This window comes from Macaca nemestrina, chromosome 13 (assembly GCF_043159975.1).
Source record: "Macaca nemestrina isolate mMacNem1 chromosome 13, mMacNem.hap1, whole genome shotgun sequence".
NCBI classification, from domain to species: domain Eukaryota; kingdom Metazoa; phylum Chordata; class Mammalia; order Primates; family Cercopithecidae; genus Macaca; species Macaca nemestrina.
In genome coordinates, this window is record NC_092137.1 from 63,854,036 (window position 1) to 63,876,503 (window position 22,468).

Here is a 22,468-nt window from a genome sequence, read left to right on the forward strand (position 1 = left end):
ATGTTTTATTCATTTTCATTACGTATATGCTGTGTATGGTACTCCCGAGCATCGTATCTTCCTTTTAACATCCACATGAAACAAGCTTTTAAAGAGCACAGCAATTCTCTTGGCAGCATTAATTGTAAAGAGAACCTCTTAAGTTGTTTTACCAGCTCAGACTGACTGACTAAACAACCAGCGTCTCCCATTCAGCTGCCAGTCTTTCCTCAGAAATGCCGGTTTGGCATAACTTTAAGACTCAAGATGGTATAAGGCGCACCCTGTTTCTTCCAAGAGAATGGGCAAAACTCAACATTCACGGAGGGCTTAGAGAAAATTAGATCCGTATACTGTGACGTCCTGGAAGGGAGAGGCTCACCTCCTACAAAGTAGATGCTCAATAAATATTTTTGATGTAATTCTGGAAGAGCTCCATTTGAGATCGGGAGTGCACCTACTCCAGGGCACCACCCCCTGCAGAATAGTTGCATTCCCACGCCCCTCATACTCCGCTCAGTAAAGGCACCCGCGAACTAGCAGGCATCCGCCCAGTGAATAAAAGCAAAGTGGGACGGCGCACCACCGCAGTCCGGACTCTTAAGGTTAAAAGACAACCCCTTGCCCTCGGGCCAGGGCTCACCTGCCTCGGGATGGGGAAGAAGCGCGACTCCTGGCCGCTTCGGAGTAGGCGTCCCGGCAAAACTCTCGCCTCATCACCAGACACTACCCGGGCAGAAGGTTCCTGGACTAGGTCCTTGGACCCGAGAGGGAGGGACAAGCTCACTTGGTCTCTTGGGTCTCCAGGCCGCCGCCGCCACCACAGTTCCCTCAGGTGTTACAAAGAGTCCGGGGTGTGCGCGAGTTCCCGCATCGTCGCTTAGCAACCTGAGAAGCTGTCCGGTCGTCCCAACTCATCAATTCCCCCGCCCTTCCAGAGTGTGAATCGTTTTTTAAATGATTTTGTTTCCGGGTCGAGCCAGCTTTACGCAGCGGAAGGTCTCTTTACCTCCCACGTTTACCCTCACGGGAGGACGAAGTCTCAGTCACGCGCGTGGGGGGTGATGTCGCTAAGGGGTCATTCTCTCCTCCCTGGAGTTACAAACAAAATCTCTCCCGCCAATTGCCGGGCGCCATCAGGCAGGTCCTTTCCTCCTGACCCCAAATCATGCGCTTGTCGTCTTCCTCCAATCACAGCGGCTCATCCTCCGGGACTACTTTGCAATCGGAGCAGAGCGCAGTGAGAAAGCAGTGAGAAGAACCCCTCGGATCGGGAAGTGTAGTTCAACACTTGAAGGAAACACTTTGGAGATTGCGCCAGAAGCAGGGCAGCGTAAACTACAGTTCCCAGAGAGCGCCGCGTCGGGAGCGGAGCGTTTTCTCGCTAACACCGCTCGCCCTCTCCGAGTCAGTTCCGCGGTAGAGGTGACCTGACTCTCTGAGGCTCATTTTGCAGTTGTTGAAATTGTCCCCGCAGTTTTCAGCCATGGTGAGTGTGGGCCCCGGGTTCCTGCCCACCTCTGGCCCTCGCGCCCTTTTGTGGGGTTTCTTGCACTTTAGGGACTTTTGGGAGGCAGCTGTGCAAGGCGCCGTCCTTCGCGCTCTTTGACAAGCTCGGACTCATCTTCTTGGGATTGTCGCAGTGACCCAGTAATTGGGAAGGGATTGATTTCCACCTTGCGGGGCATAGGGCGCTCTTAGGAGGACTCTGGAGAAGTAGTTGTCCTGGGAGAGGCGCGATCTTAATCCTGCTGCATGGCGGGAGGACAGAATACGACGCTGCAGCTATTTTCCAAAGGATGTTACGGGGTTTGTTTGATAAGGACAATAAGGTTTGCGATGGGAGGGAAAGGTTGGGTGCTAACCCCTTTTTCTCCTCATTAGCCCACAGTGTTTATAAGAGCTTTTGTCACAGGGCCCTTGAAAGCTAAAAGCTGGAAAGGTAGTATTTACCTGGTGGTCCAGATTACGATCTGCGTTTGCAGGAGACGTGTTTCCGCCATGTCTGATTTCTCAAAATGTTATTTGGAACCCGTTCATTGACCTGTTTTGTAATGCCAGGATATGTTGAAGTGACGGCATCAGTAGCCAATAACTACTGCGGATAGTCTTTGTTGAACTGTATGTAATGAATTCCAGAAGCACCTCTTTTAAATGTAACAGAGTAACCATTTTGTCATGGAAGACCTGGATAACCTAGATCTCCATCGCTTGTCTCTGCAGAAAGGAGGGGGTTGGTGAAGGAACTCTGACGTAGGAATATTCTGCGTACTGCTTGAAGGTGACATTTGTCATCAAACTCAAAGAAATCGCTTCCTACTATCAATACAATTGCTTGTATTTATAGTTGCGACTGTTTTTCCTACTTTGTGTCCAAAATACTAAAATGGCTGGAGAATGTGGAGAAATGTTTGAATACATTGGAAATTTCCCAGAATCTGAAAAGACAACGTTTTCAAGGCAAGGGCATTACTCTCTCTGCCTGTGTAACGGGGCCAGTGGAGACAGCTACTAATTTCCAGTAGGTGTTAAACCTAGGTTTCCTATATATTTTGTCACATAATTAGTCATTTAAATTAGGTTTCAGTGGTTTCTGTCCTAATAATCTTAGCTAGAAAGCAGAGGTACTTATTATGTGAGAACCTTGGACTTTTTGCTTTTCGAACTGAATGGGATCTTTTAAAGGTCATCTTGACGAATCTCCCCACTTCACATCTTAAAATTGAGTTTATCGAGACCCAGAGAGAATGTGATTTGTCCCAAGAGTCTCACACTCTTGCCATTTTTTCTATATTGTGTCTTACACTTATCAAGCCTTTCTGAATTTTTATTTTTATAGGGACCACCGCAGTGAGGTCTTGCAGCGGGGGAGAGACGGTGTACTCAACTCCCTGAAAACTTAATTTTTACTAACTGAGATTCTGGAGGAAGTTACCAGTTCATACTGCATATACAAACTCAACTGTGTTATCAGCATATAGATTACTTGATAGCTTTATTCCTTGCAATTCAAAATATTGGAATTCTAGAATTAAAAGGGGATTTGGAGAATATATTATCTACTCTTATAATGTAGTCTGGGGAGGTCAGATAATTTTCTTAAGGTCACAGAGAGATTTTGGGCCCCAGATTCTTAGCTGGTTTTCCCTAGTAAGGCCCCACCGCTGGAAGGTCACTGGGGTGCCAGATAACACAGAGACAGAACATGAGGAAGAATTTGTCTGGCAGTTTGCTGGAACTGACAGCAAACTCACACATGACTCAATTTCCCTGCCCCCCTCAGGGGAGTGTGTGAATGGACAGAGTTAGAAAAGAGCCTTGTTTTGTAAGCTCATTCAAAGGCGAGGATTCTTTGCTTGTTGTCTATAGGGAGTGACAGTAAATAAACTGTAGGAAGGAATCTAAATGGTACCGCTTAGTTTTTTGTGTTATAGAAATGCATGTAATTTAGAAATATATATAAATTTGAAAGTGAAAAAGGAATATGTGGATCTGTCTGTGGAATAACAGAGACACTTAAATTCAATCTTTACAGCTGAGAAGTTAGCACAGAGCGTGCATCTGCAGGAAAGTCATTGGTGCCCTGCTAAGAGCAAAGACATTCCTTCTTTGGATCTTGGCAGACTGCCCAGATATCTGAGCAAAGAATAGTAACCTATGTTCACACTGTAACATTGTGAAAGTCAGCAGGACTCTCCCACCCTCCTGCTTTTCAACTGCAATGTTGCAGAGGAGCAGAAAGAACCATACGTGGAGTTTTCTTTCTCTGTTTCATCTTCAAACATTCAAACACTAACTAAGCCTCAGACTGCCATTAATAAGATGGAATTACCTACCTGTGAAAGTAATTTCTCCAGAAATACAGAAGAAAACTGCTGAGGTGGAATTAACTGTTCATTAGGTCGCCACAACCCCTTCATTAAGGACTGTGATACTGTGAACATGTTTTTAAGTAGCTACTAAAATTGACTGCATTTTTCTAACCATATAGATGACCTTATGGGAGGTTAAACTTTACAGATAGTGATCTTCCATCTCTCCAGCCCCCCTTTTCTTATCCTACTTTGCTGTACATTGAAGTAGTATGTGTTCGTACTTTATACCCTAACCTTCCTTCATTCAACAAATACTGGTTGAACACTATATGGAAATGCAAATCCATATCAAAGGCAGACTGTTCTTAAGGGGGCTTCATGGTCTAATACAGAGCAACAGAAATGCAAATAGAAAACCACAGGCTATTAGAGTCTTTAGAGGAAAATTCTGTGATGATAATTGTAAATACTTAAAACTACTCTGTTCGTTAGGTAATTGCTATTATTATCTCCATTTTACTATGGGGAAATAATGCAGAGAGGTTAAGTAACTGGTCCTAGAGCACGCAGTTAATGAGTTGTGGAGCCAGGACTTGAACCTAGAAAGTCTGGCTCCAGAGTCCATCTCTTTAATTACTACTCTCTACTGCCCCTGTAGCCCCCTGTTTTAGAAAATTGGTGTATCCTTTTGTTTCCTTCACGTAATTCACCAATGGATTCCCTGGCCTAAAATAGTACCAACTACATGATAGGAACTTAATGCTGTTTTGTTTAATGAATGAATTAAATGAGACAACAGCTCATCAGTGGATTTATAAGGTAATATCATTAGTACTAATGACATAAATAATTTTGTTAACTATAGTTGAAACTATTGTGGTCACTGAGTTTCTAGCCTTCTCAATACATACTATATATGAATAAAATACCTTTTGTTTTCATGGTACATATGAATGAGTTTTTGTTTGAGTCAGGATCTCACTCTGTCACCAAGACTGAAGTGCACTGACACAGTAATGGCTCACTGTAGCCTTAACTTCCAAGGCTCAAGTGATTCTCCTGCCTCAGCCTCCTGAGTGGCTGAACTACAGCATGTGCCACCATACCCAGCTAAATTGTTTTTTTAAGAGACAAGGTCTCACCGTTTTGCCCAAGCTGGTCTCGAACTCCTGGGCTCAAGTGATCCAGTCACCCCGGCCCCCGGCGCAGTGTGCCGGGATCATAGGCGTGAGCCACTGCACTCAGCCTGAAATATCTTAAATAAATAAAATACCTTTTAAAAAATGTTAAAGCATACTACATATGTTCCCAAACAGTTCTTTTACATTTCCATCTTTTTGGTACTTTTATAGGATCCAGCTATTCCTTCAAGCAAATATCAGAGTTCCAACTACAGGCCAGGTGTTTTTCTAGGCAATTGAGATACAGCAGTAAATAAAATAGACAAAGTCCGTGTTCTTAAGGATCTTGCATTCTAAAGGAAAAGGGAGTAATAATTTCTTCCTGTATTCCCTTTTCCTCACCTACTCTACTTGACTTCAAGGAAAGAAGGGAAAATGACAGAATGAAACGTGTAGGCCATTAAAGATTTTTCTATAAATAGCAATAAATTGGAAAACAAATATTGTATAGTATATAGCTGGCTATGATCAAATTCATTTCTCTACACCAGTTGACATTTATTTATTTATTTATTTATTTATTTATTTATTTATTTTTTTTTTTTGAGATGGAGTTTCGCTCTTGTTGCCCAGGCTGGAATGTAATGGCACTATCTTGGCTCACTGCAACCTCTGCCTCCCGGGTTCAAGCCATTCACCTGCCTCAGCCTTCCAAAGAGCTGGGAGGCGCCTGCCACCACACCCAGCTAATTTGTATTTTTAGTAGAGACGGAGTTTCTCCATGTTGATCAGGCTGGTCTCAAACTCCCAACCTCAGGTAATCCGCCTGCCTCGGCCTCCCAGAGTGCTGGGATTACAGGCATGAGCCACCATGCCTGGCCTGACACTTCTTTTTTGAATTTTTTTTTTTCTTTGACTTCTGTGAGTGAGTACCAAATTGCTGAGTTCTGCTGACCTCAGAGCTTAGAGTTAGAAGCTTAAAAGAAGCCTTCGAGGCTATCCATCCTTGTTTCATCTGGAGGAAAGATCTTAAAAAGAAACCAAATACTTCTAGGCTCAGTCACATCAGTGGACCATTTCTCCATGCCGGTAGGGGTAAAGGTGACAGTGAAAGTACATTTACCCAGCATTGTCGGGGAAAGGAATGGTTCACCATAATTGAATTTTTCTGTCTAATTAAACTTACCCATTATGTTTCTAAACATTGTTTTGTTCTTAATAGAAATATTTCTATTTTTTAAAAATCTGTCAGCTTAGTCTTTTTTTACTCAGAGTCATCACCTTGAATATCAGTTATCTTAGTTTCTATGTCTGTAGTTTGTTCAGGATCTGTTGAAATTTCTGTTTGTATGTCTTCCCTCCTTGCTTTTAAAAATAATTTTCCCTTGGAATCAGGTTGTCAGCTGTCTGTCACTACATGTTACTGTTGTTTCTCCTGAAATAAAACATCTTGTTTTTCCTCCTCCAGACAATGAAGTTGAATAGCAATTAATTGTCCTTGTTTTTTGAGACAGAGTCTTGCTCTGTTGCCAGGCTGGAGTGCAGTGGCACAGTCTCAGCTCACTGCAACCTCCACCTCCTGGGTTCAAGCGATTCTCCAGCCTCAGCCTCCCAAGTAGCTGGGATTACAGGCACGCGCCACCATGCGTGGCTAATTTTTGTATTTTTAGTAGAGATGGGGTTTCACCATGTTGGCCAGGCTGACCTTGTGATCCACCCGCCTCAGCCTCCCAAAGTGCTGGGATTACAGGCATGAGCCACCACGCCCTGCCGATTAATTGTCTTATTTAAATATATTGGCTCAATGTAAATGGAAAGTTTTAGCCTCTTTTACTCCTTTTCTTGGTATGAAGATTCTGTTGAGCAGATGGGAGTGGGGGCTTTGCATAATAAGGATTTGTGTGGCTCTAGTGGCTGCCAGGGTTTGGATCACCACATACTGAACACATCAACATTGTTCAGCCTATTTTAGTGGTAAAATACCCCAAAAAAGGTGGATAAGATTATGTAAGTAAATCCAGAATAACACTTTTAGCTCCCTATATGGTGAGAGTTAAATAACACCACGTAAATATGCAGCACATTCATTTTCTACTAAGCCAGATGCAAAAGGACTTTAAAATTTTACATTCACTTTTAAAGTATGTGGATTTCTTACTATAGATAAAAATTCTGGATATTTTTAAGGTACAGTAGTACTTAAAGATGTTAATGGGTCTTTTTCATTACAGTCTGAACCAATCAGAGTCCTTGTGACTGGAGCAGCTGGTCAAATTGCATATTCACTGCTGTATAGTATTGGAAATGGATCCGTCTTTGGTAAAGATCAGGTAGGAACAGGTGTCTCTAAATCTTAAGTTATTAGAGTAAGAATATGGTTAGTAAAATTCTGTATTTGTACACAAATTGTAAAACAATGAAGGAATGTGTAATCTCAGTAAATGTAATAGGCACACAGCTATAATTGGAAGCAAGTAAATTTGTATGTATGCCTCCAGGCACTGAAAACACTTTGGAAATGAGAACTCTTCCATATATTGTACTTAGTTGACTTGGTGTAACCAGCAGGTGTCAGTCAATGGGAGATATCACTAATGATAGTGACTTACAGTCATGTGGGAGAGAGTTACTCAATAAGCACTCCCTTGTTAATAAACTGCCTTTAGAACCAAAAGAGTCAGGAAATCTGCTTCCCAGTTGAAGCAGGCACTCTGACTTTCAGCAAGCCTGATTAATGCACACTAAAATCATTTTCTAAGGTATTCATTTATTCAGTTTCTTGACCCATGGATACTGAATTATTCTTTCATGAACTGAAATCAAACATACAGCTATTAACAATAAGAGCAAACTATGGCATGTCACTCAGTTTAATGTTTTTTTTCATGTACTCTTAAAAAACTGAGTAGTGGTGATTCCTCTCACTGTGTTTGTTAGCAAACCAATGCTGGTTTTATAGCATCCTTCTTTCTGAAAATGGCATAGTGCTAGATACCTGACCTCCTGAAATAATGATCATGACTAATTAATGGGAATTACATGCATGTACATACCAAATAAAAAGTCTGTGGAAAGACTTTCTTGTGTCTAAGTGAAATAGCCTACACTAACACATGCTGTCCTTGCTTTTTGGTAGCCTATAATTCTTGTGCTGTTGGATATCACCCCCATGATGGGTGTCCTGGACGGTGTCCTAATGGAACTGCAAGACTGTGCCCTTCCCCTCCTGAAAGGTGAGTTGGGGAGTAGAGAAGGGATTTTACAGTATTTGATTTCTTACAAAATACAGGTTTTTAGGGCCGAGCGCGGTGGCTTACGCCTGTAATCCCAACACTTTGGGAGGCCGAGGCAGGCGGATCATGAGGTCAGGAGATCGAGACCATCCTGGCTAACACAGTGCAACCCCGTCTCTACTAAAAATACAAAAAAATTAGCCGGGCATGGTGGCACCTGTAGTCCCAGCTGCTGGGGAGACTGAGGCAGGAGAATGGCGTGAACCCGGGAGGCGGAGCTTGCAGTGAGCCGAGATTGTGCCACTGCACTCCAGCCTGGGAAACAGAGCGAGAATCCGTCTAGAAAAAAAAAAAAAAAAAATACACAGATTTTAGGTTTTTGTTAAAGGCTCTTAATTAGAAATTATTCATAAGAGGATTTTTTTATTTGGAACTACCATACTTATTAACTACTTATGTATACCAAGGATAAAGAAGGGTAAAAAATGAGAAACAATGTCAGGTAAAGGACTATCATTTTTTCCCCCAATGTGTGTGTATATAATTTATTATACCAGTTAAGTGTAATATTTTGCACAAGGGTTATACACCTGACATTGTCTACACACACATATTATAGACAACGTAGGAATTGTCTATGTTGTGTTGTTATGGAGTCTACTTAAATGGTAATAGTAGCGTCCTGTAATGGAAAACTTGTCTCAGTTTTGAAGGATGTCCTTCATAGCTATTGCTCTGGAAGTTGGTTGGTCCTTATATGGTCCCCATCCCATCTACCAATCATCAGGTTGAGACATAGTATAAATTGTCCTTACCATATGCTCTATAGTTTGAAAAAACCCAGAAGAGCTCAGCTAAGGGCCTTTGCAGATCATTGAACTATAACACGAACATAATAAGGAAGCCTTAAATTTGATTGAAAAGTTTTTTAAAATATTCTAAATTAATTTGAATATTTTTCTTCAGCTATATCTTCATCATAGTCTTTCTTTTGGTAAGGATTAATTAATGAAACTCTCCTAGAAGTTTGCACAAAGCAAAATAATATATACCTTCCCAGAAAAACTTTGCTTAAAATTTTTCATCTGTTGAATAAACATTTGTTAGAAGGGATAATCTGCCATCTAAGTCTTTTGGTTGCAAAGTTCTGTAGAAGAATACGTGGCTGCCCACACTATTCTGTTGGTTCCCTTTTCTTACCCACAGCTCTTTCCAAATCAACTTTGCTGCTTTTTCCCATTTGTATTCCTTTCTTTGCTGAGTTCCCTGTGCTTTCTCCAAAGGGCCCAGATTGCACTTGTTTGTCCTCTGCCAGATGTGAATAGGAGAGGGAAGGGAAAGTTCAGCAAATAAGGACGTGGTTTTTTTTTAAGGAAGATAATTTTTTTTCCCTCCAACTGGTGTTCCTGTCTATGCCCATTTTCAGACTTATGGCAGGCTTGACTATGATGCAGCTAGCCAATTTTCCAGTGAAAATGCTGAATGTTGGTCATAGCTTTTTTAATACAATCAACAAAGAAGTGTAATGACGTATGTTCTTCAGTCAAAAAGCAAGTGATGTTTGCTTATTGTACTAACACTGGAGCATAGTGGTTGAACTCTGGACCAACCTAGGCTGGAATTACAACTCCGTTATCTTTTGATGGTGGCGAGTTAATCTCTTTAAATCTCAGTGTCTCCATCTATAAAATGTGAAGATTAAATTTGATAATAATATAAATCTCTTAGCATTATCCCTGGCACAAAACTCCTCAATAAACATTTATTATTTTTAAATTTGTGATTGGTGTCTTAGACCTTAAAGTAATTGTAATTTAAAGGTTAGGTGAATTAGTTGCTCTTTTGTGTTGTGTGGTAATTAGTGTGAATAACAAGTATTGCTTCAAAAGTCATCATTATACCTTGCATCATATATGATTATAAAAGATAAAAGCTATGGAGTTTTTGACATTTAAGATAATTACTGAAATAGGAAAAGCAAAATAAATCTATTGACATTTCTGATGTTGTGATTGTTAAATTAATATATTATCTTTTCTTAGGCTCCTGAAATGCATATCAGTGTGATATATAAACACTTGCAACAAGTGAAAGAATTTATGGGTAGATTCAATATGAAAAAGAAAACTTCAAAACTTTGGTGTTTAAGTAGCTCTGCATATTTATTGCCATGTCCACAGATGTCATCGCAACAGATAAAGAAGAGGTTGCCTTCAAAGACCTGGATGTGGCCATTCTCGTGGGCTCCATGCCAAGAAGAGAAGGCATGGAGAGAAAAGATTTACTGAAAGCAAATGTGAAAATCTTCAAATCCCAGGGTGCAGCCTTAGACAAATACGCCAAGAAGTCAGTTAAGGTGACCAACACTGTATTTTAGGGATTTTTCATTGTTAGCATTTGAAACGTACGCTTTTAGCATTTAAGCAAAACCAAAATTATTTGTCCTTTTTTCTAGTTCTGTACAATCATCAGTAAATATGGCTATAGAGTTTTGCTTGATAAGCTCTCCCTTTCTGGGTTTTTTGTTACAGTGTAGAAATCTAGAGTGTTCAAAAATATTTTTCCTATTAGTATAACGTGAAAATTTAATATTAGTTCTTTTTTTTTTTTTTTTCTTTTTTTTTTTTTTTTTTTTGAGTCGGAGTCTCGCTCTGTCCCCCAGGCTGGAGTGCAGTGGCCGGATCTCAGCTCACTGCAAGCTCCGCCTCCCGGGTTCACGCCATTCTCCTGCCTCAGCCTCCCGAGTAGCTGGGACTACAGGCGCCTGCCACCTCGCCCGGCTAAGTTTTTGTATTTTTAGTAGAGACGGGGTTTCACTGTGTTAGCCAGGATGGTCTCGATCTCCTGACCTCGTGATCCGCCTGTCTTGGCCTCCCAAAGTGCTGGGATTACAGGCTTGAGCCACCGTGCCCGGCCAATATTAGTTCTTAAACCTATAGAGAAGGCACAGGACCTTCTGGTGCATTTTTGCTGAGTGGGAATATTTATTTAGACATTTAAATTTGTGTATGATTGTGAAAAGAGATAGCTAGCTGTAAGGTAAGTTTATTCTCAGGAGTAGAATATAGTGGTTTCTGAATGCTCGCTCAGATTTTCTTAATGCAGAGGAATTTTAATATGCTTGTTTCTTGAAGAATTGAGTCAGTATGACTTACCGTTCTGTCTCTTTGTGTTAAAACTATTTAAATTCTAACTATGTCTTAATAATACAATAAGCCTTTTTTATTTATTTATTTTTATTTTTTTGAGACGGAGTCTTGCTCTGTCACCCAGGCTGGACTGCAGTGGTGCAATCTTGGCTCTGCAACCTCCACCTCCCGGTTCAAGCGTTTCTCCTGTCTCAGCCTCCTGAGTAGCTGGGACTACAGGCGCACGCCACCACACCTGGCTAATTTTTGTATTTTTAGTAGAGATGGGGTTTCACCATGTTGGCCAGGCTGGTCTCAAACTCCTGTCCTCAGGTGATCTACCTGCCTTTGCCTCCCAAAGTGCTGGGATTACAGGTGTGAGTCACAACACCCAGCCAAACCTTCTTTTATTAGTGAACTATCAATTAACTAGAACTTAATTGTCACACAGCAAATAGGCTTGCCGGTTAAAGGTTTAACTGATTTCTGTATACTTTCCTATTTAAAAAAAAAAAAAAAAAAAAGTGAAAGAAAATTTTTATAAAATTTTTTAAGTTGCCCATTATAATGTTCTATCAGTAACATTTCATAGATGTCTGCATTTTTTGCTTTCTGTGGACTTCATTTTAAATAGTTAACTTACTTTCTGTCATCACAGAAAATAATATAAATGAGTTGAATAGAAATCCACAAGTACCAGTAAAAGATTACAAGGTTGTTCAGACTGCTAAATTGCAGGCTGTTTGGAGGTAAAGTATTCCTTGCATGGTAATTCCACCTCTGCAAAGCGTCCTTGTTTGTCAGAAATATTTGCCAGCACTGTAGTACTTAGAGACAATCAAGTATCTTGTCTGCAGCTTGTCAAAAGAGGTACCAAAAAAAAAAAAAAAACAAAGACTAAAGATATAAGGGAGTCAGTCTCTGTAATATGGTTGTAACTTTTCTATAAATCTGATATTATTTCAAAAATTTTATTACCATTTTATTAAAGATTTTTATAACTTAAAATGTATTTTCCTATGCTATATTGTATTTGGTGTTTCCCAAGCCTCCCCTGTACGGCTACCTGTTAGACATTTTCAATCAAATTTTAACATGGTTAGTAAGTATATAGTCTGTAAGTCTTCAGTGCCTTCCATTCCTCCTAGGTTATTGTTGTGGGTAACCCAGCCAATACCAACTGCCTGACTGCGTCCAAGTCGGCTCCATCCATCCCCAAGGAGAACTTCAGTTGCTTGACTCGTTTGGATCACAACCGAGCTAAAGCTCAAGTAAGAAAAATGTCTTTTAAATCTTGTGATTGTTCAACTTTAAAACATTTTTCTCTCACTTTTAAAATAACTGAATCTGAGTTTGTGCTTTTTTCTTGTTTTTGTTTAGTAGGAACCTGTTACTTTTATTAAATTAAAAGTAAATTATTATTAATTTGTTAGGGAGTCTTTAAATGTATTCTCGTAAAGGACCAGAGGCTTTACTTCCTACTTGATTTTGTCTTTAACTATATTTCAATTGCTAACTATAATGAAATGCAGTTACTAATGTTCTTTTGTTACAGTGGTTAAAAATTAGTATACATGATGGTACATAATTTAGTTTTAATTTTTTCAGATACATAGGAGATTATATAAACAAAGACTTGAGCTTTGCGTGATTGTGTGGTTCTGCTTCTGTTTTACCTGCAGCTAAGCAATCAAATTCAGATTTTGTAATTTTATATTTAATTTTCAGTTTATGTATTTTTAATATTCTGTGTGTATCTGTGAAATTTGCTACTTTCACTGCTTAGGAGCTAAACTCTGTTGCTAATTTTCTTTACCCTTGGAGCCATAGATAAGTATGCCAAGGAGCCAGTGACCAAGGAATTAACAATAGCTTTTCAAAAAATTAGAAGCCAAGCAACTGATCTGAGCTAGTTTCCTAGGCTTTTTCAGATCTAACTGGTCCTGGTGCCCGTTCCTGGACAGAACCTCTGTCCGTTGCCCTAATGCTTTTCTGGCCATCCCTTCTTGTCTGTAGGTCATCACTGCTAGATAGGTCTATGAGTTCAGTGCTTTTTCTTCTAGAGAAAGATAACTTTAGTTTCAAAAAAAATTGTTAACCAGAAGATGCTATGAGGTCTAAGTTGAAGCACTGCTGCCCTAACCTAAGAATTAATAATCCTTCAGCACTGGAATGCCTATGAAAGAGAAAAGAATATACATTTGTTAAGCATCTACTGTAAATTGAATGCTATACATGTAATTTTCCATTTAATTTTTATAGTAACCATATGAGGTATCTTATATTATCCCTGCTTTAGGTAAGAAACCTGAGGCCCAGGGAAGTCAGAACCTGCTCAGAGTCATACAGCTTATAAATTATGGAGCCACTTGATTTGCCTGACTCAAAACCCTTATGTATGGTCTTACTTAATGGTATCAACTGACCTTAGTCCACTTACTAGCTCTGTGATTTTGAGAAAGTACATTCAATGATTAAAATGTAATAATTATATCTACCTCAGAGAGTTCTTATGAGGATTAAATAAGATCCATTTTAAGCCCTTAGCATGGTGCCTGCACATAGTAAATGCAAGAAAAGTTGGCTGCTATTATTATTAGTTGATTTCTTCTTTCTAAGAAGCATACAGCCTAAACATTCCTAACGTAAAGGGTTGTTGGATAACAACCCTTAAATTTTTAGTTTAAAGTGCAGATATTCCCTGAGAGGCTTTAGGCTATGGGCTGGGTCTGATGGTAGCTGAGAACAAATAGGAGTTTGTTTGAATGACTGGAGGCAGGCAGTTTGAGTACTGTGGGACAGTTGTAAAGGAAGAGATATTATACGCCTTACAGTTGTAAACTCTGGATTGCCAGACAGTGACTTATTTAGTTCCTACAACAAGAAAAAGGTAACACAATGACACTAGCAACCACTTTTTGTTGTTTCACCTGAGGCTTTGGTGGAGACAGGCTTTGGAAAATTCTGCCTCCAAAGGTACTGCTAAGAGATACTTTGTCCTAGTGCCTGAAACAGTTTTCACTGCAGGGCTAAAGTCTGAATGAGCAAAGAGGAAAGACAGTGCTCTCCTCAGACTTTAACCTTCACTTTGGGACATGTTCTTTATTACTCCTGGGACCTTGGCTTGGCACTGTTTCAGCATGTCAATCTGGCATAGTGAGAGCTTTTAAGGAGTCATTGAAGAAGCACTTTCTTCCTCTAAAAGAAGTAGTTTATCCAGTGAGAAAAATAACAAACCCAAAGGTAAGTTTTTCTTACAGGAATGGTTGCTAGATATTTTGTCTTGGAATTCAGAGGCCTTAGCTACTTAGGGACTGTTTAACACCTGCAGAACTTCCCTGTGTATTTGCAAACCAGTGCTATATTTACATCTGCTGACAAGGTAATTTGACAGTGATACCAGATAAGGTAATTTGACAATGATACCAGTTAGCTGGTAAGAAAATTACTAGGGCTGGAGAATTAATCAAAAACTTTTAACAGACCTCTATGACAGACATGAGTGTCTAGGGGAGTAAAGAACTGTTATCCCGGGTACGTATAAATTTAGACTAATTGTGACATGAATCATATTAAGAAGTTATATCTGCTGGGTGCAAAGTACCTGGCCTTTGCTGTCCAGACAGAACTGGATTAGCTCAAGAGATCAAAGGAGCAAGAGGAGGAGGGCAACAAGAACAAAGGAAGGCAGGGGAGCCCAGGAAGACCGAGGGCAGAGAGGCCTAGAGGCATTTTGTCTTCACTGTACTTGGGAGCATTGAAGCTGACATTCAGGGAAGTTACAGGCTCTAACTTCCTGGTGATATATATATCTTGAGTTAATTGTTCAAGGTATAAATTTATCTTTTTCTATACCATACCAGCTAAATTTAAGTATAAATGTAAGTAAGAGCAGTTTTTTTCCCAGTTCTTTCAGGTCATGGCACCCATAAAAAATGGTACTCATTGGACAGCGTGCCACTCTACCCTACCCCACAGGCTAAGCAGATCAATAGCTGAGGACCCCAGAAACCAACCGTCAACTAATTTGTGGAGACTAATGCAAATATTGTAGATAATAGTCCTAATACTTGCAAGACTTGCAGGGATTCGATCGGTCAAAAGTGATTTACAATATCACAAACAGAAATTTTTAAGTAAACTTTTAACTATTTTAGGATTTCAGAAAGCAGTCTCAGCTAGTTTAAGAGTGAGAGTGAAAGTAAAGACAGTTTACTTCTTACTTAACTGAATAAATTAGTGTGAAGACCAGTCAAGTCATTGCAGACATTTTAGATAATGGCCTTTTTTTTCATCTTTATCCTTTTTGGTTGGTTGGTTGGGTTTTTTTTTTTTTTTTTACTTTTTATTTTGAAATAATTTTAGACTCAGAAGTCGCAAAAAAAATAGTACAGAGAAGTCCCTTGTACCTATCACCCATTGATGGTATCTTACATAACTACAGAGTATTATGAAAACCAAGAAGCTGATGAACTACACACAATACTATTAACTAGACTTACTGAAGTTTCACCAGTTTTATATTCATTTATTTTTTTCTGTGTCTTTATGAATGATTCTATGACATTTGATTACAAGTGTAGATTCCTATAACTGCCCCCATAGTCAAGGTACAGAATTTCTTCATCACTCACAAAAGAACTCCTGCATACTCTCCCTTATGGTCACACCTCCCTCTGTCCCTGACATCATTTATCTGCACTCCACCTCTATAATTTTGTCATTTTGAAAATTTACAAAAATGGAATCATGCAGTAAGGAACCTTTTGAAACTGTCTCTTTTTCACTTAGTTTAATGCCTTTAAGATCCATCCAGGTTGTTGGTTGTTCCTGTTTTTCCACTTACCCCTTTTATTTATTCCATTGCATATGTAAGACGTAATACAGTTTATTTAACTATTCTTTTTTTTTTTTTTTTTTTTTTTTTGAGACGGAGTCTCACCCTTTTGCCCAGGCTGGAGTGCAATGGCACGATCTCGGCTCACTGCAATCTCTGCCTCCCAGGTTCAAGAGATTCTCCTGCCTCAGCCTCCTGAGTAGGTGGGCTAATTTTTGTATTTTTAGTAGAAACGGGGCTTCACCATGTTGACCATGATGGTCTCAATCTCTTGACCTCATGATCCTCCCACCTCGGCCTCCCAAAGTGCTGGGATTATAGGCGTGAGCCACCGTGCCTGGCATATTTAACCATTCTTGAAGGACATTTGAGTTGTTTCAGTTTAGAGTTGTTATTACCCTTGTTTTAAAATTTTCCTTAAAATATCAAAGTGTATTCCTTTTATTACATGGTAAATACTCAAATGCTTTATTTATGTGCTAAAGCTACAGACTCTGGCACAATTAATTTTCTCTCCCATTCTTACTGGGACACAGAGGAAGGAAGAATGGCCCACAATGTCACCAAAACAGATCAGCTTCTTAAAATATTTTTCCACATTCCCTTCTGGTTCATCATAAATTCTGTTGTCTAGTTAGGAACAAATTATACATACACCTGATCACAATTTATTTTCTGCACATAAACTTATCAGACAAATAACAAACAGGCTGATTTTATTTAAATCTACCAAGACATGTCTCTTTTTTTGTTTTTTTGTTTTTTTGTTTTTTTTTTTTTTTTTTTTGAGACAGTCTCACTCTGTCGCCCAGGCTGGAGTGCAGTTGTGCAATCTCGGCTTATCACAACCTCCGCCTCCCAGGTTCAAGCGATTTTCCTGCCTCAGCCTCCCAAGTAGCTGGGATTACAGACATGCACCACGAAGCCCGGCTAACTTTGTATTTTTAGTAGAGATGGGGTTTCTCCACGTTGGTCAGGCTGGTCTCAAACTGCCAACCTTAGGTGATCTGCCCGCCTTGGCCTCCCAAAGTGCTGGGATTATAGGCGTGAGCCACCATGCCCAGCTCAAGACATAACTTTTTAACCTTTTTTTGTGGCTATTATGCTATATGTGATTGCAAGGCATTGCAGGACCCTAAACTGCTTTCTGGAGTTATAGCTAGAGATTGTTACATATGTTAGAATTTTAGTGTGTATATATGTGTGTATACACACACACACACGCACACACATAAAATCTCTTTCCTTCAGTTTCCTGATATATAAAATGAGGACAGTCATATCTTGGTAATTTGAGTCCTATCCAACTCTAAAATTTCATATTTAGGGTTGAAAATTAATTTGTATATGGTATGTAATAAAAATTTTACCTAAAGTGCCTAAATACCTGATTACTCAGAAGCACTGAGAAGACATCTCCAGGTAAACATTAACAGTGAAACAAAAGATCACATTTACATATTTAAGAAACAGTAAATTGATTAATAAATAATAGTAACTTGATTAATGTTTTATGTTTGATACACCTACTATACTAATAACCACAAACTATGGGATGCTTCATACCCTTAAACATTGTACTCCATAAGCTTCAAGTCCACGGTTGTTACCACTGTTAAGCTGTTGTAGGAAATTGCCAAGCAATAAATTCACCTTTTTTACAAGTCAATATAACTCTTGTGTTCTCTTGAAATTTCAGAAGCTTTTTATTTAAGGGCGTTTGTCAAAACAGGTCCCAATTGGAAATAAAAAGCATTCGCCTCAGTAATGTATTTGTTTTCAATTTAACTAGATTGCTCTTAAACTTGGTGTGACTGCTAATGATGTAAAGAATGTCATTATCTGGGGAAACCATTCCTCGACTCAGTATCCAGATGTCAACCATGCCAAGGTGAAATTGCAAGGAAAGGAAGTTGGTGTTTACGAAGCTCTGAAAGATGACAGCTGGCTCAAGGGAGAATTTGTCACGGTAAGAAAAATCTGTGAGCCTTCTTAACGCTGAGCATAAAGAACTCTTGAGAGACTCAGGACAGGAAACCTTCAAGGAGGGCAGGTCTTTCCCAGTTGCTCTGATGACTGCATACTTTCGGGATCTTAGTAAGCCAGTCATGATCCAGTCTGATCTGATATGATCTGTAGCACAGCAGTTGCGACTTATACCAAGATCCATGTCTTTGACATATGATAAACTTTGTATGGGAAGATACAGTTTTCTTTTTCCAGGAGGATTGGTAAGGCTAACATCAGGTTGTTGCATGATTTTGGAGGGGACACATTAAACTCTGGTCATAGCCTTTCACCCCAAGTTCGACTTGGAATCAATGAAAATGTTGCTATCATGACCAAGTAACACTGCTGCTTTCGCCTGCCCCTTTCCCAGACTGTGCAGCAGCGTGGCGCTGCTGTCATCAAGGCTCGAAAACTATCCAGTGCAATGTCTGCTGCAAAAGCCATCTGTGACCACGTCAGGGACATCTGGTTTGGAACCCCAGAGGTAAGGATTTAGTGATTTGCACAGGTCACTCTGTTTTATTTTTGTTGCCTGATGATATAATATAAAAAGAATATAGCCTTTAGGTTATAATCAGGTTAGGTTCATTTCTCAGCTCAGCTGCCTATTAACTAAGTAAACTTTGGAGTTTCTTAGCCTTGGCCTTTCTGAGCTGTTTTGTCATCTTTTACATGACATTACTATTATACACAGGGTTGTGAGGGTTAAAGGAGATTGCATATGGAAAACACGTAGCACAATGCCTGATACATAGTAGGGGTGAAATTTTTTCTTCTAGGCCACAGCTTCCTCATCTGTGAGGATTAGGAAATGAGGATTAGGTTTCCCTGGCCTACTTCACATATGATATGGAAGCATGAAATGAAATAATATCCATGAAAGTTATCTTGTCGTGGAAGTACCTGGTGCTGATGATAGTTCCTTACACAGTAATGATGTTATGAACATAGTAAGAAAGGGTCACCTGGTTTAATTTTATTAGTTCATGTGTCAGTTGTGTAAACTAATCACCACGAGTATGTGAAACATTGTTATTTTCAGGGAGAGTTTGTGTCCATGGGTGTTATCTCTGATGGCAACTCCTATGGTGTTCCTGATGATCTGCTCTACTCATTCCCTGTTGTAATCAAGGTAAGGTATTTTGGAGCTATTTCCCTTCTTTGAGAAAGTAGTTATATGTTTCCCTTAAGAATGGTATTATTGGCCAGGCACAGTGGCTCACGCCTATAATCCCAACACTTTGGAAGGCCAAGGTGGCAAGATTGCTTGAGCCCAGGAGTTCAAGACCAGCCCAGGCAACATACTGAGACCCCCATCTCTGCAAAAATAAAATAATTAGCCGGGCATGGTGGCACACACCTGTGGTCCCACATCCTCGGCAACAGAGCAGGACCCTGTCCCCCCAAAAATAAAACAGAATGGTATAACTTCATCTAGAAAATTGTTCCTTTACTAAAATAGACATTTTTCTCAGCTTTAAAACTATATGTATTTCAACTTCAGGTCATTAAAAGTGTTTGTGATTGAAATTAATCTGGAAAGGAAAATTCAGCTTTTCCTACTAAACACAGTATGTTATTATGCCTCTAATATTAGAGACCTACAAATAGTATATTTCTAAATGAAGCAATGATTTTCAGTGTTGTTGCTGTTTATTATAAACGTGCTAAAGTCAATCATTTTAAAGATTTTTTTTTTTTTAGATTCAAGAGGTTTAAAATTCAAGTGTTGAGTTTTTATTAGAATTGTCTATTAATTAAAATCTGGATTTTGATTTACTTCTTTAGAATCGGACTTTAAAACAGATACACCTCTAAATATAAGTTCAAACTAGGTTGTTGCTTATTAAAAGATCAGTTCCACTTTAAATCTCTTATTTGCATTATTTTCAAACAGAATAAGACCTGGAAATTTGTTGAAGGTCTCCCTATTAATGATTTCTCACGTGAGAAGATGGATCTTACTGCAAAGGAACTGACAGAAGAAAAAGAAACTGCTTTTGAATTTCTTTCCTCTGCCTGACTAGACAAGGATGTTACTAAGTGCTTCAAAGCTGAAGAATCTAAATGTCGTCTTTGACTCAAGTACCAAATAATAGTAATGCTCACTTAAATTACTTGTGAAAAACAACACATTTTAAAGATTATGTGCTTCTTGGTACAGGTTTGTGAATGATAGTTTATCATCATGCTGTTAGTATGCATTCTAAATAAATATATACCCAAATGAAAGTGACTCAGACTCTGTTTCTAGCTAATATTTAGTGTCTACTCAGGAAACAAACTTGCAGCCAGGCACAGTGGCTGACACCTGTAATCCCAGCACTTTGGGAGGCCGAGGCGGGTGGATCACTAGGTCAGGAGATCGAGACCGTCCTTGATAACACAGTGAAACCCTGTTTCTACTAAAAATACAAAAAATTAGCCAGGCGTGGTGGCAGGTGCCTTGTAGTCCCAGCTACTCCAGAAACTGAGGCAGGAGAATGGTGTGAACCCAGGAGGCAGAGCTTGCAGTGAGCAGATGGTGCCACTGCACTTCAGCCTGGGCGACAGAGCGAGACTCCATCTCAAAAAAAAAAAAAAAAGAAAAGAAAAGAAAGCAAACTTGGATGTTTCCCAGCTTGCCTAAAGAATTTTTATATATATGTATTTTCTAACCAGAGGAAGGCAGTAAGGCTAGAAAGATAAAGCATAAATCTCATTTAAATAGAACATAGAAACTCACCTTGTGATAATGAATCAGTCTATTTCAGTATATATTTGTAAACATTACCTACATTGAACACATACCGTATATTTAAAATCTTAAAGGTTCACGCTTTGTAGATAATTCAGTTTTAAGGCTCGCTACTAATATTAAATAAGTTGCAGATAATATTGTTAACAGTGTTATGCCATTGGATGAAATTAGAACATTTTCATTATATTAAAAAAATGATAATAGGTTTTCACTGGAGGTGTTACTTTTTAGCAGATAAGGAATCATTTCTATTTCAAAACCACTAAATGCCACAGAAGTTTATGCTAGTGTTAGGAGTTTTCAATCTAAGCTTATTACTAGAAAAATAGTGGAGTTTTTTCAATAGTCTTGCTTTTTCCCCAAACCTATCATGGCAGAAGGCATTTTCTATCTTTTCGTCCTCATGCTTAACACACTGTCCACATGTAATAGACAATATTGTATTAATAAGTATCTCCAGGCCTAATGTAGTACTCTTCATGGATACTCAAATATTTGTTGGTTGGATGTATTTAAAATTACAACTTTGGGAGGCCAAGGCAGGAGGATTGCTTGAAGCCAGGAGTTAAAGGCTAGCCTGGGCAACAAAACAAGACCCCATCTCTACAAAAAAATTTTAAAAATTAGCTGAGTGCAGTGGTGGATTCCTGTAATCCCAGCTACTCGGGAAAGTAAGGCAGGAGGATCACCTAGGCACAAGAATTCAAGGCTGCAGTGAGCTAGGATTGCACCACTGCACTCCAGCCTGGGCAACAGAGCGAGACCGTCTCCTTTTAAAAAATTAAAAATTACCTAGATCGGCCGGGCGCGGTGGCTCAAGCCTGTAATCCCAGCACTTTGGGAGGCCGAGACGGGTGGATCACGAGGTCAGGAGATCGAGACCATCCTGGCTAACACGGTGAAACCCCATCTCTACTAAAAAATACAAAAAAAACTAGCCAGGCGAGGTGGCGGGCGCCTGTAGTCCCAGCTACTCAGGAGGCTGATGCAGGAGAATGGCGTAAACCCGGGAGGTGGAGCTTGCAGTGAGCTGAGATCCGGCCACTGCACCCCAGCCTGGGCGACAGAGCAAGACTCCGTCTCAAAAAAAAAAAAAAAAAAAAAAATTACCTAGATAATTATCTCATATGATGTAGAAAAGAAAAAGCAAGTGAGTAAAACTACGTTTAGGACTACTATTAATTGGAAGCATAGAAACAAAATTTCCTATAGAAGGAACAAAATTTTGTATAAAGTAAGTATGAATTGGACCAGTTGTTACTTTCTTTCGGTTCCAAACACTCTGTTCTATATTCTCATGACATTAGGACTGGAACTTGGCAAGCCACATTTCTTTACCTGCTGCTCTTTGTTAAAAATGTACTAATAGGCCAGGCGTGGTGGCTCATGCCTGTAATCCCAGTACTTTGGGAGGCTGAGGAGGGCGGATCATTTGAGGTCAGGAGTTCGAGACTAGCCTGGCCAACATGGTGAAACCCCGTCACTACTAAAAATACAAAAATTAGTCGGACACGGTGGCGCATGCCTGTAATCCCAGCTACTCAGGAGGCTGAGGCAGGAGAGTCACTTGAACCTGGGAGGTTGCATTGAGCTGAGATCATGCCA

At 39.6% G+C, this 22,468-nt stretch overlaps 2 protein-coding genes across 21 annotated transcripts in view; one reads left to right on the forward strand and one right to left on the reverse strand.

Moving 5' to 3' along the window:
* WDPC (WD repeat containing planar cell polarity effector) overlaps positions 1 to 22,468 on the reverse strand; it is a 675,061-nt gene that overhangs the window by 485,500 nt on the left and 167,093 nt on the right. For 18 of the 20 annotated variants that reach the window (XR_011611802.1, XR_011611803.1, XR_011611798.1 and 15 more), the window contains exon 1: positions 623 to 1,174. The exons of 1 other annotated variant lie outside the window; for it this stretch is intronic. The gene's annotated coding sequence lies outside the window, so the exon portion shown is untranslated. Of the gene's footprint in view, positions 1 to 622; positions 1,175 to 22,468 lie in introns of those variants that run through there. One more of the 20 variants, XM_071076808.1, reaches the window with a different exon arrangement.
* Positions 1,323 to 20,355, forward strand: LOC105465129 (malate dehydrogenase 1). Its single transcript, XM_011713383.3, has 9 exons — positions 1,323 to 1,468; positions 7,147 to 7,245; positions 8,052 to 8,148; positions 10,329 to 10,504; positions 12,425 to 12,547; positions 17,906 to 18,082; positions 18,494 to 18,607; positions 19,166 to 19,255; positions 20,021 to 20,355. Exons 1-9 carry the CDS (start codon positions 1,466 to 1,468, stop codon positions 20,144 to 20,146), a joined length of 1,005 nt encoding a protein of 334 aa, XP_011711685.1. The 5' UTR covers positions 1,323 to 1,465; the 3' UTR covers positions 20,147 to 20,355.